The 18,394-nt window shown below is 31.9% G+C and overlaps 3 protein-coding genes across 4 annotated transcripts; all 3 read left to right on the forward strand.

Annotated features, from left to right (window-relative positions):
- Nucleotides 1-993: 993 nt before the first annotated feature.
- Nucleotides 994-5,694, forward strand: LOC124835593 (uncharacterized). The gene is made up of 7 exons (XM_047310558.2): nucleotides 994-1,703; nucleotides 2,020-2,327; nucleotides 2,756-3,481; nucleotides 3,788-3,916; nucleotides 4,221-4,424; nucleotides 4,803-5,003; nucleotides 5,206-5,694. The coding sequence occupies exons 1-7, from the start codon at nucleotides 1,436-1,438 to the stop codon at nucleotides 5,326-5,328; spliced, it is 1,959 nt and encodes a 652-aa protein (XP_047166514.1). The 5' UTR covers nucleotides 994-1,435; the 3' UTR covers nucleotides 5,329-5,694.
- A 4,101-nt stretch (nucleotides 5,695-9,795) lies between these two features.
- Nucleotides 9,796-10,332, forward strand: LOC124835594 (uncharacterized). The gene has a single exon (XM_047310559.2). The coding sequence runs from the start codon at nucleotides 9,861-9,863 to the stop codon at nucleotides 10,206-10,208; it is 348 nt and encodes a 115-aa protein (XP_047166515.1). The 5' UTR covers nucleotides 9,796-9,860; the 3' UTR covers nucleotides 10,209-10,332.
- Nucleotides 10,333-13,504: 3,172 nt separating this feature from the next.
- Nucleotides 13,505-17,286, forward strand: UVR3 (DNA photolyase family protein). 2 transcript variants are annotated; one of them, XM_047310566.2, is made up of 14 exons: nucleotides 13,505-13,895; nucleotides 13,995-14,066; nucleotides 14,179-14,259; nucleotides 14,456-14,626; nucleotides 14,693-14,764; nucleotides 14,967-15,050; nucleotides 15,151-15,249; nucleotides 15,334-15,417; nucleotides 15,674-15,760; nucleotides 15,896-15,967; nucleotides 16,047-16,160; nucleotides 16,318-16,405; nucleotides 16,496-16,591; nucleotides 16,993-17,286. In XM_047310566.2, the coding sequence occupies exons 1-14, from the start codon at nucleotides 13,590-13,592 to the stop codon at nucleotides 17,172-17,174; spliced, it is 1,608 nt and encodes a 535-aa protein (XP_047166522.1). In that variant the 5' UTR covers nucleotides 13,505-13,589; the 3' UTR covers nucleotides 17,175-17,286. The 2 variants fall into 2 exon arrangements, with proteins under 2 accessions (XP_047166522.1, XP_047166521.1); XM_047310565.2 differs by having other exon boundaries at nucleotides 13,507-13,895; nucleotides 14,964-15,050.
- The last annotated feature ends 1,108 nt before the right edge of the window (nucleotides 17,287-18,394 follow it).

Consider the following 18,394-nt stretch of genomic DNA (forward strand, 5'->3'; position numbering starts at 1 on the left):
ATGTGCCTTTCTCAACCTTCATACTAATGCTACTCTCACATCATTTTTCAATACTTATTTCCCATCTATCATAAGTGCCAACATTAAAGGGCAGGCAGGTTAGTGGAGGGACTCAAGGAGAAAAAAAACATTAAAAAAATGTGCAATTTTCCTTTAAATTACAAAAATGGAGCAAATTTTAAAAAAGTTACAAAAATTGACAAGTCTTGTAAATTTGATATGATTTTACTGTGAAGAAGTCGTGTCAATTTTATACTATTATTTACTTATTTATTTTTTTGGATATCTGATTAACGTGAAAAAGAAAAAACACATGCTTTGAGAAGAAGAAAAAGTAGGAAATTTAGAAAAATGAAAAAGTATATAATTATGGCTTTGCTTTTAAGATAAAAAAGGAAATAAAGAAAGAATAAATGGAAAAATGATTTTGACAGGTGGCAGTTAGCAAAGAAAGGAACAAGGTGTGGTGCGTGGGGCCTCGGTGGAGATAGTGACCGGACCAAAGTGTTTGAATTCTCGGTCCGACCAAACCGCAACACAAACCCAAACATGAACAGAGAACTCTTTACTCTGTCTCTGTGCGCACCAAATAATTCTGCACCCTAACCGTTACGCCGCCCCTATTCATCACTACACATAATCAATGCTTCAAATCCTTCATCATCATCGTCATGCCAAAATCCTTTCTAAAAATACATTTCAAGTTACCAAAGAAAAATCTTACGTGGATTTTTTCAAATTATTATATTATATTTTTTAAAATAAAAAGTTATTCTAATTCTTATTAATTTAACTAATTATTATTAATTTAAGGAAGGATTTGTGATCTGGCAACACTGCCAGTATCTAGTAGTGACTCTTGGTCACCCACCAAATGCAAACGGTTATCCCAAAATCAATTTATATTCCCATTTTTTAATTTCATAAAATTCATGCTTACATTTTAAATATTGCAGAAATAACGAAAAGACAAGCATGAATAAATAAATTTTAAAAATAATAATAAACAGAGCTAAGAGAAAAGCAGAAGAGAGAGAGGAAAGAGAAACTGAAGAGAAAACAAGATAGGAAGGAAGAGAAAGGAGAGCATTGAAACCGTTCGGAGAAAAATCGGAGAGGGCGTTGTTCGCACGGAACCCTAGCCATCAGCCTCCGTTGTCAATGGCGTTCTTCTCCGCCTTATTTTCCGTCGGGAAACATTTCCGGCGACGTTGAACTTCTTCTCCTCGATTTCCCCGCCGCCGGAAATGGCTCCGGCGCCGGCGGAGAGCGTGGTGTTGTTCGCGTTAGATAGGGAGCCGCATGCGCTAGATCTTAATGTTATTTTCTTTCTAACTGACTGACTGACTCACTGACGAATCTGTTTGGACGATCGTAACTAACCGGGAGGAGAGGTCGTTACGGCCGTTACGGGCTGGGTGTTTCTCCGGCGGAAATGGCGAAGGGAGGGCAATGCTTCTTCGAGAAGCTTCGGCGGTGCGTTCGGACGGTTTTCTTCGTGGTGGCATTGGTGGCGTCCTTGGCGGTTACGTCGCTGCCGGTGGTTGTGGCGGTGGTTGACGTTCTGGTGCCGTGCTTTTTGATATCGAACTTCACATGTGTCAAGTGTTTCAGCTTCAAGGAGCATTTTCACCGTTATGCTTTCAACAGTTCCTTGATGGACATTCCGCTCGTTTCGGTCATAAGATCGCTTATCATTCTCTGTACGCGTGTTCTAACTTGTGGAATATTAATATTAATTATTACAATGCAACACTTTTGTCTTCAAGGCATTAATTGTTCTAAATAATCATATAGTTTATATTGTTCTAATTCAAATTTTATTAGTTTTATTAACTTGAACTATTATGTTCAGTTGCTCTCCTTCAATTTTATTTGTCGGAAATTCCGCGGTTACGTTTTTTTTTTCTCCCTTTTGGATAAAGTTTCTCTATAATTTTTGAGTGCCTATATGATGGGGTTATATAATTTGTGCATGCTGGGTAGTGCAGTTCTCATGTTGGGTTTATGATTTTGCAGGTGTTTATTCCGTTTGTGATGCTCCTGCTCTCTCACACGGTCCTTACCTTGGAACTGTGACTCTGTGCTCCTTTCTGTCAATTGTTCTCCTTTCGGTCAAAGCTTGTGTTTTCACTGTAAATTCACATATCGAAGCGGAGGCTTCAGCTTCCTTCAGGAAGCAGAGACTTCATTTGAAGAAGCCATGGGGAATGCCTGTCTTGTTTCTTTCATCAGTCGTGTTTGCCCTTGGCCATACTGTGGTTGCTTATAGAACCAGCTGCAGAGCACGCAGAAAGCTCTTGTTTCATCGAGTTGACCCTGAAGCTGTAAGCTTAAAATACCTTTCTATTATTTTGTTTCTTTAATTTCATAGGCTAGTGCATGTGTTATTTCTTTGTCTTTAACTTATTTTGAATCAAACAATTGCGATACTAAAAGTCTTCTTCAGAGAAAATTTGTGAACTTAGTTATAGTTCCATATATGCTTTTTATTTTGTTTTTCTACCAAAAGGGGAGATTCATCTTGATAACTTACGTCTGTTTTTTGTGCTGACCTTTATTGAATCCGATTTGAAAATCCATTTTCACTATAAATAAGACCAAAATCACCTGTGGTATTTACATAAAGGCTTGTCTTGTCCAAAAAAAAAAAAATCATTGAATCAACATGACTTACATTACTGACTTTTCAATTTTATTTTACTTTGTTTGTGCGCATGCTTTTGCTCTAATTTCTCTCTGTTTAATCAAACAGGTTCTATCGTGCAAAAATGTTTTCTCTGGCTATCCAAAGGTCCCACGATCTCCCACTCCTTCTGTTGGGAGAACCCCCAAAAGTGACTATGAAACAAGGCGAAGACCTTTTGGGACTGCTCGTGATGAAGAACTGCTTGTCAGATTACTTGCAAACTCTGACAGCTTATTCATTACATGCCAAGGACTTACACTGCATTACAAGCTAAGCTTGCCTGGTTCACTTCCACATTCGTTGTCTTCAATGTCCTGTGTTGAGTCAAATTCTAGCCGCATTACTTCAGCAATGGCTGCTGGGTTGGCAAAACCTAATAAACATTTTATAAGTACATCTCCAAATGTCCAGCCACAATTGTACAGGAGCTATAGCAATCAATTCCATGGCCCATCCCTACATGTTCCTCTATTGGATGGTCCTATAACTTCTATTATTTCTGAAGAGGTCCCCGTTTTTCACCTGGATGGTATTTGTGAAGATGAAACTAATAAATTAGATTTTCAATCTCTGGACAAAAATGCAAAGAATGTTGGCCAATTAGGTCTTGTTTTAATTCATGGGTTTGGTGGAGGAGTCTTCTCTTGGAGGCATGTGATGGGATCTTTAGCTCGGCAGAGTAATTGCTCAGTTGCTGCATTCGATAGGCCTGGTTGGGGATTAAGTTCAAGGCCTCGCAGGGAGGACTGGGAGGAAAAAGAGTTGCCTAATCCTTATAAGCTTGAAACTCAGGTGATTAATATTTGCCATCTATGCAAATTGTCTTAAAAAATATTGTTATTTTCTTGTTCCTTGTTTTGATTATATTAAACATGAAATGCATGTTGTGTATATGGGGTTATATCCAAAGGCTACCCATTCCTATGTGGAGTCAATTTCTTATTTCCAAGGCCAAATCGAAAGTTGCGTAGCTGTTAATTTAGGTTGCCCTTTTCCGCTTGGAATTTATATTCACTACCATAACTTCTCTGTAACCATTGCTAGTTTTCATTTTTTTAATTCATGTTCCATCTGTAACTGAATATTTGATATTTTCAGGTTGACCTGCTTTTATCATTCTGTTCGGAGATTGGATTTTCTTCAGTGGTGTTAATCGGGCATGATGATGGAGGATTGCTGGCCCTTATGACTGCACAAAAAAATAAATCATCACTGAATTATTTCAATGTGTGTTTTTCTTCTTCCTTGATTTTTGCAAGTACCTAACTTAGTGATTTCGAATGGCCAGAGTATGATGCTTAGGGTTTGTGTAAATGTAAATCGCTATGTGGGTTTGTAAATTCAGCAACAATATGATGTGCTTTTTTGGTAGCTCCATCTTTATATTTTTCTAATGGTATGTGCAATCACATACATATTGAGTCTTCGTCAATACATGTTTTAATTAACCATTGTCGATTTGCAATAATTGATGTGCATAATTCGCATTTCACTGTCTTTTTGAGGTTTGATCTGTTTTGTGTCCATTCAGGTTGATGTGAAAGGGGTTGTATTGCTAAATGTCAGCTTGTCCAGGGAAGTGGTTCCATCCTTTGCAAGAATTCTTCTGCATACCTCACTTGGAAAGAAGCATTTGGTTCGCCCTCTACTAAGAACAGAAATCACTCAAGTGGTGAATCGGCGTGCTTGGTATGATCCTACCAAAATGACACAAGAAGTTTTGACCCTTTACAAGGTATGCCTGTATCCCATAAGCTTTATTTGCATGATATAAATAAGAACTGCTCAGTATTTTGAGCTTCAATTCGTGAATTGAAATAAACTCTATGAAACGAATGCTGTATAAATATTAACGAGCTATCACAAATTTGTATAATGATTTTAGTTTTATGCTTATGTTGAATACCTTTTTCATTTTTTCTGAGGGAGCATTATTGAATATTTTGGAATCAATTTCTATTGAGCATCGTTAACATGATATTCCAATATAGTCTGCAACTTGTTGGCATTATCCTTTTTTCCTGTGCTTCTTTATATTTTTCTATGAGCATTTTTTCTAGATTCAGAAACGTATTAACTAGTCTTATATGTAACTTTTTTGTTTTTTGTTTAGGCTCCACTGTTTGTAGAAGGATGGGACGAGGCACTTCATGAGATTGGTAAATTGTCATCCGAAACCATCCTTTCAACTAAAAATGCAGAATCATTATTACAAGCTGTAGGAGACATTCCAGTGTTAGTCATTGCAGGTTCTGAGGATTCCCTTGTTTCTTTGAAATCATGTCAAGCTATGGCCTCAAAACTTGTAAATTCTGTAAGTATACCATCTTGTTATAAATTTTCTGCAAAACTTGTGAATACTCTGTGTAATAAGGGTGAAAATCAGAAGTATAAAATGGACAGCAAGAAAACTAGGGTTGGTACTTGTAATCAATTCCGTTCCACGAATTTCCTACTCTCCATTTTATCGCACATGATTAAAATTTCTAATGCTTTTCTTACCATTATACGTGCAGAGATTGGTTGCCGTATCTGGATGTGGCCATTTACCCCATGAAGAGTGTCCGAAGGCATTGCTTGCAGCTATCTCACCCTTCATCAATAGACTCTTATTTACATCTGACTCGCAAAGCCAATAAGTTAATTTCTTTTAAAGCTGATCATACATAGGGTTGTTATCTATTGTAAGGGTCCACGATCTTCCTTCTTTTTTTCCATAATTGTTTTGGTTTTTTCCCTCCTCCCATTTCTTTCTCAACGATGTTACTTCAAGAGAAAGATACTAAAAATCATCTCTTCTCTGGAGTATTTTTTGACGTGCTAGTTTTAGGGCTTTAACCTTTCAGTAACTTCTCCCCATCTTTTCTCTCTTTTTAAGCTGTCAATATTGTGTTTCCTTTCATCTGCTTGTCATTTTTCCCACTTAAAGAGGGTGGAGAAACAGTATACATTTGTAAATTCATCACCAGATTGAGAATGAATATAGTTTAGCATGGTTTTGTTTCTGTTCACCTCACACAATTACTTCATACTTCCTACGTCTTAAAACCACAAAATAAGTTTTAGTTGGAAACCTTTCAGTTGTATGGAATTTTATCAAATTTATCTTTTTATGGATCCAATAATTTATTTATTTACACAGATAGAAGGCCTTAATACTAGGTATAGATTTAATAAATGAGTATTTATTTTATAGTAAGTTATATTCTCATTGGTGTACCGGAGATGCCATAGATGTCAATGTAAGAATAACTTTAGCTGAGGTCAGATGGTTTCCATTAATGCCTGCAACCCATAAATCCCATCACTGACACCCTCACAGTGCTAGAGTTCATCACAATTAATAAAACAACTGTATTGTTAGATTCTCATTTATATGCCAATCCCCAAAAACACACTCAATCTACGATACAGTTATAATATTTTAGAATATAATATACTCATCACATTCAAATAATTGAGGGCTACTTTCACTGTTCTTAAGATATATGTTGGACCCCATTCATCCTCTCAAAATAATCCTTATCAAGTACGAATTGATGGGCTCTGTCTGGATGACTCATGAATCTTTGTCCATGATGGATATATTTATGGAACAACCATTCTAACCATATTTTATTTGGATAAGATAAATAGAAATATCATTTTACATTTGGATGAAAATCAATAAACGATGTTGTTGCAGAATGGCTCCAATCCTAATGCCATGATTCCTCAAAGTACTAAGGTCAGTCCCACCCAACATGCTTTCCACTGACATGGTGACCTACATACTCTAAAATCAAATTGATCTTATCATATGGGAAATCATTTTCCAAAGATAGCCATATTTTGTATAGGAGATGGAGAAAATAAAAAAATTAAATAAGTTTCAATGTTCCTTCTACAAATATTCTAATATAAAAGAATTGAAATGATAAAATTTGTAATTAAAAATAGGAAATAAGGCAAAAAACATCCTAAAAATAAATAGGCCTGAGTTAAGGGAGTTGACAGTAAATTGGATGATTTAATTATTATAATTAAGTAAATTTTATCCTTAAAACTTATCCTATTATAAATTTAAGACCCTTATTATGTGACATTAATATTTTTAATAAAAGCTTTCAGTAAAATCGTGTTTTAAATAAAAACGATAATTTAGATTTAGGATTTCAACATTGAAGATGATGGTAATATGGTGATACTATGACAAAACGCAGAATTAATTTAATCGTACATTTACTTTAAATTTGACTTTCAGTAAAAAATTGATGTAAAAATTAACTTAACTTCATATTCAACTAAAATTCAAAACATTTTTTTTTATTTTACATTTTCAATAAACAATTTTTTATATAGACCGATTTTCTGTGTGAGCGGGTGTTAAGAATGTCCAATCTGAAAACAAATATAATGAGTAAATATGGAATAATAATAACAATATTTATAAAATTAATGGCGGCAATGAAAACTTATGGTTAGAATATTATTATGATTATAATTATATTAGTATTTATTTATTATTATTACAATAAAATTGAAGATTAAGAGATGCGACTTCACTTTTATTTTAAAATCATATTTATTTATTGTAATGTCTCACCCATACCAGTAGACACTACTATAAAACTATATATATTCATCCTGAAATTGTTTATATAAAATATACAATTACTTTTAAGATTCAAAGTTTTCCAAAACACACATGAATATAATTACAATCAAAATGTAATAACTAATGAGAAACTGTGTTTTTTCTACCAGAGTTTATAATAAAACTTGTTTATGTATTGATTTTGGTAGCAATTAACATGTAAAGGTAAAGTAGTCAACTTAAACCCTATCAACATATTATAACATTACATACTAGTTTTATTATTTTATATACAAATACAAAATAATTTACATATAGTCACACATATTATAAGCAAACATGGTCTATCCTTTAAAAGATTCTAAATCGTACAAAATAATGTTTACTAAAAATCAATACTTAACATAACGTAAATTCGTAAAACCTTAGTTTACATATGTTGTTAATGTTAGGGTGACACAAAACATATGATATCAAGTCATATGTACATTTTTAATACATACATAGCTAGAAAATAATGAAATGTAAATTCTAGAAGGATGTTATTCAATAGTTACATTTCATTTAAGAGACAAGTATATTGTTTAAATGAATGTTATATTATGTGTATTAAAGAATTCACCCAAACAACAATGTGTTGAGTGATGATATAGTCATGTTGTGCTAATAATAAATGTTTACACACACATATACATGTATGTGTGTATGTATATATGTATAATGATAGTGTAAAATATAAAAGGTATGATTAATTATATATGTATAATATGGTGTTTGCATGATATGTGTCTCTTTTGAGTGACTTTTGCATATGGTGAATCATAACTAGATCACTTATATACATAAGCTTTAGTTCAAAATAGGTGGTCCTTAATAGGTGATATAGGGATACCTAAGTAGTATCGTTGATGGTGATGATAAATACGAAACTGGGATAAATAGAGGTATTTTGGCTCTAGCTTCCATCTGGTCACTTGAGTGGCCATCATATAAGTTTTATGGCCAACACTTGATCAATACCAACTTATTGGAAGAAATCCAACAAGTTTTAAAAAAAACACCCACCAGCGTAAAATAATTAAACTTCGATACAACGTTTTAGCTTTCAACCCATATGTCATATGTTACCACATGTTATGACACATTTAAAACACCTGCAGGTCACACTTATGTGTTTAAAATCAATGTTTGAGTCACAAGCTATATTTTGGAGTGACATGTTTAGGAAGGAGAAAGAATTATATCGAGATCTCTTTTGTTTTAAGTCAATGTTTGAGTTATCTTGCATGTTACTTAATGACTTAAGGCGATAAATGCAATGATTTACATTATTTAAGTTTTATTTGAACAATAACATCACGTAAGTGATGTCTTACACAATAGCAATTCAAATAAATCAAAATAAACGTGTTTTTAAAGTTATCCACATTTTTATTCAGTTTACATTTTTTCAATTCAACAGCACTATAAAACAAACATATTAATTCTTAAATTCATACATAGATATCAACATCTTCAATAAGCGTGTTCTTGATTAAATTTCCATGCAAGAGATGTTATTTATACTTTCATGTACATCTTTAAAAAAACATTCATTACAAATTTTGAAACATTGAATCCCACACTTAAAGTGTGTTTTGTTAATAATTTCTTAATAATCTCTTTTTACTGTTTGAACAATTGAGGCATGACTTTAAAGATAAATCATATATACATAACATCTCTTTCTAATCATCCATTTAAAAGAAATAACAACCAACACTACACATAGAACTAATTTTACTTACCAAATTTAATATTTGATTGATTTAATATAATATGTGCTACTCAAAGCTTTAATGTAACATATATATGATAATCAAAATATCATCTATCTCAAACAAAAATTCAAAAGAAGAATTTCTTTTATATAAACTTCTGTCATTTTAAAATTTAATATTAAAATATTTTACATCTTACATTCATTTCACTTTGACTTTATTATAATAATAAATTTAAAATTGTGTATTTAACTAAGATTTACCTTTAATATGTTTGTTTTCGTTAATAAAGAAGATTTACTTCAACTTGAAATAAAGTTAATTACAAATATAGTCTTGTCATAAGGAAAACAGTATTTTCAAATATGACTTATTTTTTAATTTTATTCATTTTGACAATTTAAAAAAGACACATCACTTTAATAAAAAATAAAACATATCTTCGTTCTAAAATTCTGAATTTGAAAAAGTATACCGTAACACTCAACATCTTAGAAAAAGTGCACTTAATATCTCACAAAAAGTAAGAAAAGAGACACAATAGTCAGCATTATCTTCTCTACCCGCCACGTGTACTTGCTTATCCACAATTATTTTCCTCTGTTACGCTCTCCACCAACTCAATTCTACACTCATACCAAAATTCCCTAAATACCTATTCTTTCCAGCATCATATCTCATCTTGAAGATTTACGCTGATGCAGCGCATACCCTCATGGAATCTTGACACACCTGATAATTTCTCTAACTTCAACTTTAACTTGTTTTCTTTTTCTCTAAGTTTTTAACAATCAAAGCTAAAACCAAATCCATTGTTATCTCTTTTCTCTTACTCATGGCAACCACATTCACGTTTATCCGACCCCCAATCATCCGGGCTTCTGCGGGCTCGCCGGCAAAGCCCGATCCCAACAACAGGAAGGCCGTTTCTTCCAATTGGTGGGCCCCTCTGTTCAGTTGGCCCGCGGAAGCGGACTACATCAGCCCAAATCCGAGCAAAAAACCAGATCTGGAGCGAGAGCTGAACCGGCCCGGTTCAAGGTTCGCTGGGTGCTTCACAGAAGAGAAGGCGAAACAGCTGCGGAAGAAAACGGTAGAAACGTCGACGTTTCATGACATCATGTACCACTCTGCTATCGCCTCCAGACTCGCCTCCGATATTTCAAAAGGGTACGAGAAATAGGAATTCTGTTGCTTTTCAATTTTCAATTCGTCGACTTTAATTAATTTTCAAAAACTCTTTCAACTGTTCATGATTTGGGACAATCTGTAATGTATAATATTTGTGCATGATTTGTTTACTTGTACTTCTTTCTTTTGATTTTTAACCTTTTGGTATCTAATTATTAGAATAATTAATTAATCTTTGGTATGTGATTATTAGGGTAATTAATTAATCTGACTCCAATCTCTTCAAATGTATGATTGATGCACAGCTAAATATATTTGGTTCATATAACATCTTATACAACTAATTCAGATATGTATGAGTGTATTATTTTTTAATTTATTAATTAAATTATTTTAGATGATTATTGAAAAATATATATAATTTAGTAGGTACCGAAGCAAATATATAATTTGAAGCATGATCTCACCATATATTTTATTATCATATATATAGTCCAATTGAATAACAACTTTGGTCATAGTTATTTTATTCTCCTACAAGTCCTTAGAAATCCATAGGAAGAATGTACTTTGTATGATTCACATGTAGCGTGTGGGAATTTGAATAACATGAATAACACACTTACCAAACAAATATCACAAAAATTAGGTCGAATCCTCTTATAATAAGCCCATAATGCTGCATAGCCACGTATCTGCATTATTATTATTATATTAGGGCAAACTTGTATAGCTATAAAAAAAATGTTCAATCTCTAGTTTAATCATGGGTCCAACTTACCCATCTAAACTATTATTTTCAATTACTTATTCTTTTAAATTATTTTATCTAAACTATTTAAGAATTATGGTTAATTTATCATGAAATAAATATAGGAAACTAAAATAATAATTTAAAATATTTTGAGTAATGAAAATAAAGAAATATATATTTTATTAAGTGTTTTTTTAATTAAAATGTTCTTTTGGGGAAAAACTAAAAATCTAAAATTTATAATTCGGCTCCACTGGAATATTTTAATTAAGGTATTCAACACAAATTTTGTATAGTTAAATAGTGTTAAACAAAGTATTTATATGAATGGGCAAATATGTAACAGTTAATTTCAATGCAACATGGTATGTAACAGTTAATTTCAATGTCTATGTGTTTTTTTACTAGTTATTAACTCTCTTTTTTTTACTAAATTTAAATTTAATACTTTTTAAAACTATAAACACTTCGCGTTTTAGTTTAATTTTAAATTTAGTGGTAAAATTTTAATAATACTTCCTCATAATTTAATTATGATTTAATATTTTTGAAAATGAGATAATTTTTCTTTACTATTTTATATAATATAAAATTAAATTTGCAAAACAGAGACAATATGGAAAGGAATTGATTCTAGAGAGTAAATTAATTACTCTATATACTTTCAGATGATATCTAAATATGTTTTAAAAACTCAATAAACCTTTTACCTGTCGTGTTGTGGTCCGGACAGTGTCGTAACAATACTTGATAATTGTCAAGAAATTTCATAATTTCACTGACCTATTTGATTTTTTTTTTTTAATAAGTGTTTTCATTGTGTTGAAAATTTAATGTAAATTACTAACAGTAAAAATAATAGAGTGCAAACTTTTATTTTTTTTCATGTATGTTTTCAATTAGAATAAATCCAATAATAATTATTACTATCAAATAATATTAGAAATTATAATCAGTAGGTAATATTTCTAAGGTTTAATTATTCATTTATGTAATAGATAAATAAATTATAATTTTGACCTGAAAAGAGGGATATAATGTATTTCTTTTTGTGCAGATATACCGCAATAACTTTTAATCATGAATATAAGGATATATTAATAATGTTAAAAAAGACGATTAAATTTTTATGTGATTAATTTTATACAATTAAATTTAATTAAAATTTGACTTTTTTAATCATTTATATTAATATTATATATATATATATATATATATATATATATCCTTTTCTAATTTATTTGTAATTTTATTTACATGTTATTATTAGTATATATATTTTAACTTGTCTGTTTTAGATAACGAGCTAATATTATATCACGATGAACAATTTTATTTTCTATTTCACCAATAAAAATCTTTTTTTTAAGTTGTATTATCGCAGAATACAACTTTAATTAGTATAATCATATAATAATTTGGTGAAAGTCAATGAAGAAAATGACATTCATGATTTAATACAAAATTAACCATTGCATAGAAATGTTCAATCACTTGTCTAAGCACGGTCTTTACGTTCAGATCAACCTAAGACAAGAGTTTCTCTAAAGATCATGACGTTTCAGGATGGAACAGTATTTTACGTTAACAAAAGATAAAAAATTAAATTAATAATGTTGTAAAAATTTAGGAAATGATATTTTATAAATAGTAGTGGAATAAAAATTAAATTAAGAATGTTATTATAATACATAAGTCATAACTTGTGCTAGTGTAAAAATAATTTATTATTTTGTAAAAAATAAAATGTAGAAAAAAAGTAATTCTGCTAATGTTTTGTGTCACTCATGGTTTTAATATGTTTTTTTTTACAGCAATCTTTTTAGGAATAGTTTTTTAGTATTTTATAAGATAAATTATATGAAAAAGTGAATATCATTAATATCCTGAGAATAAGCAATCTCTTTAGGAATAGTTTTTTAGTATTTTAAAAGATAAATTACATGAAAAAGTGAATATTATCAATGTCTTAAAAATAATAGCAATTCTTTTATTTGATAAATAGAAACACTCGTTAGTAAAAAATTTCTTAGAAGGACAAAATTACTTTTCTCCAAAATGATAATAGAATATATTTTTCAACTTTTATTGAATTTTTCCTTATGTGAAGTAGTGATATTCTCAAAATTAATAGCTACGTTTTAAAATTTGATTGTTCATGCATTTTTTTTCCACAATTATATTTTTTGTATATAAAGATGAAATGGTGTATAATAAGTAAAAGATAATAAAGGAAAATGAAGGAGATAAAGATGGATTGAAATTATTAACTGAAAATGTAAATTGCAATAAACTAAATTGTCAACGGTGAAACATAAAATGGTACAAGAAATCGAAGAAAATTTGAATTATATTAACGATAAATTAAAGCAGTTTAATAAAAAAATGAAGCCAAAATCGAATTAATTGAATTCACATGAGCAATAACAACAGTACGTGGCGTAAAAGCCGCAACGTGGCATCTCAGGTACCGTTACATTTTCTCTATCCAAACAAGTTCTAACCTACGCCGTGTGCGTAAACCAAACCCCGAATCACGTAAACCTCAATATGTAAACTCCCGGCGCACGTTAGAAACAACAACTTCGTATTTCATTATGGAAACGTAAATTGGTGTTTAAGGAAAGGCGCGAAGAAGAGGATTCGGTTCAAACCTCCACCTTTGCAATTGTGCCTTCGATGATGGGATCCGGGTCGGGTTCTCTGGTGTGGTTCAGGAAGGGCATTCGGATCCACGACAACCCGGCTCTCGAGTTCGCGTCCCGAAGTGCCTCTCATCTCTACCCTGTCTTCGTGATTGACCCGCATTATATGAAACCCGACCCGGATGCTTTCTCACCTGGATCATCGCGCGCGGGTCTGAACCGCATCAAGTTCTTGTTGGAGAGCCTCGTGGACCTGGACCTCAACCTCAAGAACCTTGGCTCGCGACTTTTGATTCTCAAGGGTGACCCAGCTGAAGTCGTCATTCATTGCTTGAAGGAGGCATGTGTATAATATATCCGTGATCTCTACCATCGATTTCTTTCTTTCTATTGTTTGCAAAATTCAAGCTAGTTGTTTTGTTTGTGACTGTTGCTTCAGTGGAATGTCAGCAAGCTGTGCTTTGAGTACGACACTGAACCGTATTATCAGGCTCTGGATGTTAAAGTTAAGGTACAAATGTTGTTTACTTGAGATGTTTTTGTTGTTTGAGAAGCTTAGTCCTTGTTTTTAAGGGTGTGTTGTTGGGGTGTGGCTGTTGGCTTTACTGGGTATCTGTTTACAGAACTTTGCACTCGCTGCTGGAATTGAGGTTTTCTCTCCTGTGAGTCACACACTCTTCAACCCCACGGATATTATACAAAAGGTGAGTTTGAACCTTCAACAAATCGTTTCAAGTTAACAAGTTTTTTTCATTGCTTATTAATTTTATGATATTCTGTTCTTACGAATGAATAGTTTTTTCCTTTATGGTTGGATTCCTAGGTTATTCATTGTTATTATTGTTCTGATTATGTTAACTTGTGATCAATTTGTTTGTGTTCTTGCTAATGCCAAAAAAGAACGGAGGGAAGCCACCCCTTAGTTATCAATCGTTTGTCAAACTTGCTGGGGAACCACCCTCTCCTCTCACAACCGTGTACTCTTCACTTCCTCCAGTTGGCCATCTTGGAAGTTGTGATATTTCTGAAGTTCCTACCATCACAGATCTTGGATATGGAGATTCTGAACAGGTGCGTGAGCGTGTTTTATATTTTAGATCATACCCCTTCTGAGCACCTAATGATAGTTTTGTTCAGGATGAGTTCTCTCCTTTCAAAGGGGGTGAGTCAGAAGCATTGAAGAGGTTAGATGAATGCATGAAAGACAAGGTACTTTCTACACTCTAAGTTTCAGCATTCAAAAATAACAACTATAATCTCAATGCTGCGATGCCAATTCATCAGTATTCACATATAAGATTGATGTTTCTTGCTGAAAGGTCAAGTGCATGTAATTGGGGAGGCAACATAGTAATGTAGATTTTTTTAACCAGTATCATGCCTTGGTTTGTTGTTTTTATGATATTAGAAGTGGGTGGCAAACTTTGAGAAACCAAAGGGCAATCCATCTGCATTTCTGAAGCCGGCAACAACTGTTTTATCACCGTACCTGAAAGTAAGTCAAAACCTGTTACGTTTAAACTGTATTAAATCACACAAAGAACCTTGTTGAGATCATTTTTACATTTTTTGCCTTTCATTCACTTCCTATGCAGTTTGGTTGTTTATCTTCAAGATATTTCTACCAGCGAATTCAGGATATATATAGAAGTATGCCAAAGCATACATCACCACCTGTTTCTCTTACCGGACAGGTCCTGCCATCTCCTGAAGTTAATATCGCTTTATTGTTTTCAGAATTCTACCTTGAGGAAACTGAAGCTGTTTGACTTTTGCAGTTGTTGTGGCGAGAGTTCTTTTACACGGCTGCTTTTGGCACTCCAAATTTTGATAGAATGAAAGGCAATAGGATATGCAAGCAGGTGAGATTAGAAGATGTTGTTGCTTTTGTATACAGCCTCTAAACATAAAGATATGGCAATTTAGCTCGTTATGTTTATGCTTCAAGAGTATTTATTTTGATTGTTCTCCATGCTACATATATCCTTATATTGTTGTTGGTGTGTTGAATCTTGGTCCATTATTATGCTATGAGGTTGATGTCAGATTAACACTGCTCTGTTAAAGAAAATGTGACACCACTTAATTATTATAGATGTCATTTAAAATGTATTGTAGATTCCTTGGAAGGATGATGATAAGCTGCTGGAGGCTTGGAGGGAGGCTAGGACGGGATTTCCTTGGATTGATGCTATCATGATCCAGGTTTGGATTTGGGCTTTGACATCCTCTTCCACATGAAGCAATAATAAAAGTTGTTTTGCTTCAAATTTGTGTGCCTCAGAGCTATTCTGCTGCAATACATTTTTCAGCCTTTTGAATCCGTTTTTCATTTTGTAGCTACGCAGATGGGGTTGGATGCATCATTTGGCACGACATTCTGTCGCATGTTTTCTAACTCGAGGCGATCTGGTATAAGTACTTTGAATAACCTCGCCAAATTATTCATGCTAAGCTATTGGATACTGATATCTGTTTCTGCTGCTGACAGTTTGTTCACTGGGAAAAAGGACGGGATGTCTTTGAGAGGCTTCTGATTGATTCAGATTGGGCAATTAATAACGGAAATTGGATGTGGCTTTCTTGTTCATCTTTCTTTTATCAGGTTCGAAGTATACTTTGTTCCTAGTTTTGAATTTTCTGTGGAAAGTGACTGTGTTGAACTGGATTTGGCTTTTTTGTTCATCTGAATTTTATCAGGCTTCTGTTTCATGGGTTAAATCCTGAACATTCCTCTGACATGTTTTGTGTATCATGATCAGTACAATCGTATTTATTCCCCAACCACATTTGGTAAGAAGTATGACCCTAATGGCGACTATATTAGACATTTTCTCCCAGTCTTAAAAGGTATGTCATTGTTCCCTCACTTCCATCTTGTTCTACCATCTAGTCAACTTTTCTTTTGATAACATGTTAGAACTGAAAATTTACAAGCAGATATGCCCAAGGAGTACATTTATGAACCTTGGACTGCTCCTAAAAGTATTCAGACCAAAGCAAATTGCATAATTGGTAAAGACTACCCAATACCAGGTTAGTTGTAACATTTGTTAGAATTCCAAGTATGACTTTAAGTCTCATATTAAGTAAAAATGAGAAAGTAGAACACCATATAAGATGAATATAATTAATTCATTGTCTTAAGGTTTTGAGTAGAGAGTGATATTAATCCCTTATGAGGTTGGACTTAGGTTTCTGAAAGATTTCTTTAGTTTGGATGAGGAGTACTAGGAAGTTATATTTCTTTAATTTATCTATCTGTTGGCAGTTTTTTTAATAAAGCTGATATCTGGCTGCAATTGTTTTATACAAATTAGCCTTATTCTATGAATGTCTCCAAGTTTGGAACATATTTTTCTGATAAAACATAACATGTATTCCTACCACATCGATTTGGGGTTCCATACATACTTATTCTCCGAGCTTTGTTTCAGTTGTTTCTCATGATTCAGCTAGTAAAGAGTGCCGAAGGAAAATGGGGGAAGCATATGCATTGAATAAAGAATTGAATGGGTTGGTTGGTGAAGATGATCTGAAAAACTTGAGGAGGAAATTAGATGAGAGTGAAAGGCAAGAGCCTGAAGGCAAAAGATATAAGCAAAAACTGATTAGCTGAGCCAAAAATTTTAGGAAGTTGCAACTTAGACGTGTAGGGTTATTTTTTAGCATTATCAAGAAATTTGTATGACATGTATGTAAAAAATGAAAGAATTGTGTCCTTGAGGTTATTTTAATAATGTCTATGAAAATGGAAAGGAGAAAAAGGAAAAGAAAAGTGTGAAATATAAATAAAGAAGAATAAAGCAAAAGTTTTTACATTGTTTAATGGATAAAATAAATTCTACTAACTTATTTTGATGAGTAGAACAAAGAAAATTTAGAAAAAATGTTTGTATTAATGGGAAAATATTTAGTTTAAAAAAAATATGAAAATGTGTTATAGTAATTTTTCTTAATACAAATTCATTTATTAGTATTTATTAATGTAATAAGAAAATATCCTTTTTCGCCTTCATTTCTGCCTGTGTAGATTGAAATAAAATAATGAATAAAAAATATCTATAACAGTAAGAGCTGGAATAAAAATCCGTATAAATAAAAAATGCAGAAAAATTCACTATACTTGTTTGAATTAAAGAAAGATAAAGTGAAATAAAAAAATATATTATACTAAAATATTTAACAAATTAAAAAACTTATATTTCACTAAATTCAAACCACTTCTTTTGTTATTTTTTTATTAACATGAAGGTAAACATAAGCGTGTGTTACTTTTTGAAAATTTCAAAATATAATACGAGTTGTTATTAAACAGTTTAATTAAAAAAACAAATCTTTAAAATATAATTTAAATCATTTTATTTTTCAATTCAACGTAAGAGATATTAAAAAATAAAAATTAAATGAAATGCTTCTTAAAAGTGATATGTTTTATATATATATTAAAACTAATTAGACTCAAGAGTAATTAAAAAATATATAAGAAAATAAAAAATTCTATTATATAGTATTAGAGATAAATGGTTTATTTCTTCATTTATCGAAAGTGTCTCTCTCTCCATCACATGCCAAAGTCAATCCCCCTACTCACCCAATTTGTCCCAAGCTTAATTTTTAATGCCACTACTATACTAAAATAGAATAACAACTTTTAACGTTTTTAATTTATTATTTTCATTTTATCTACTTTAAAACTATGCAAGGATCATTTAAAATTTTTATTTAAATTAGTTTAGGTAATGACGTGAAACAACTTACTCTAATACGTCACATAATTAGATTCGTGAATTACTCTAAGAAGTTATTTAATTTTATCATATAAATGACTATTTTTCT

Source organism: Vigna umbellata, chromosome 11, assembly GCF_029865625.1.
Source record: "Vigna umbellata cultivar VRB3 chromosome 11, Vumbellata_1.0, whole genome shotgun sequence".
Lineage (NCBI taxonomy): Eukaryota > Viridiplantae > Streptophyta > Magnoliopsida > Fabales > Fabaceae > Vigna > Vigna umbellata.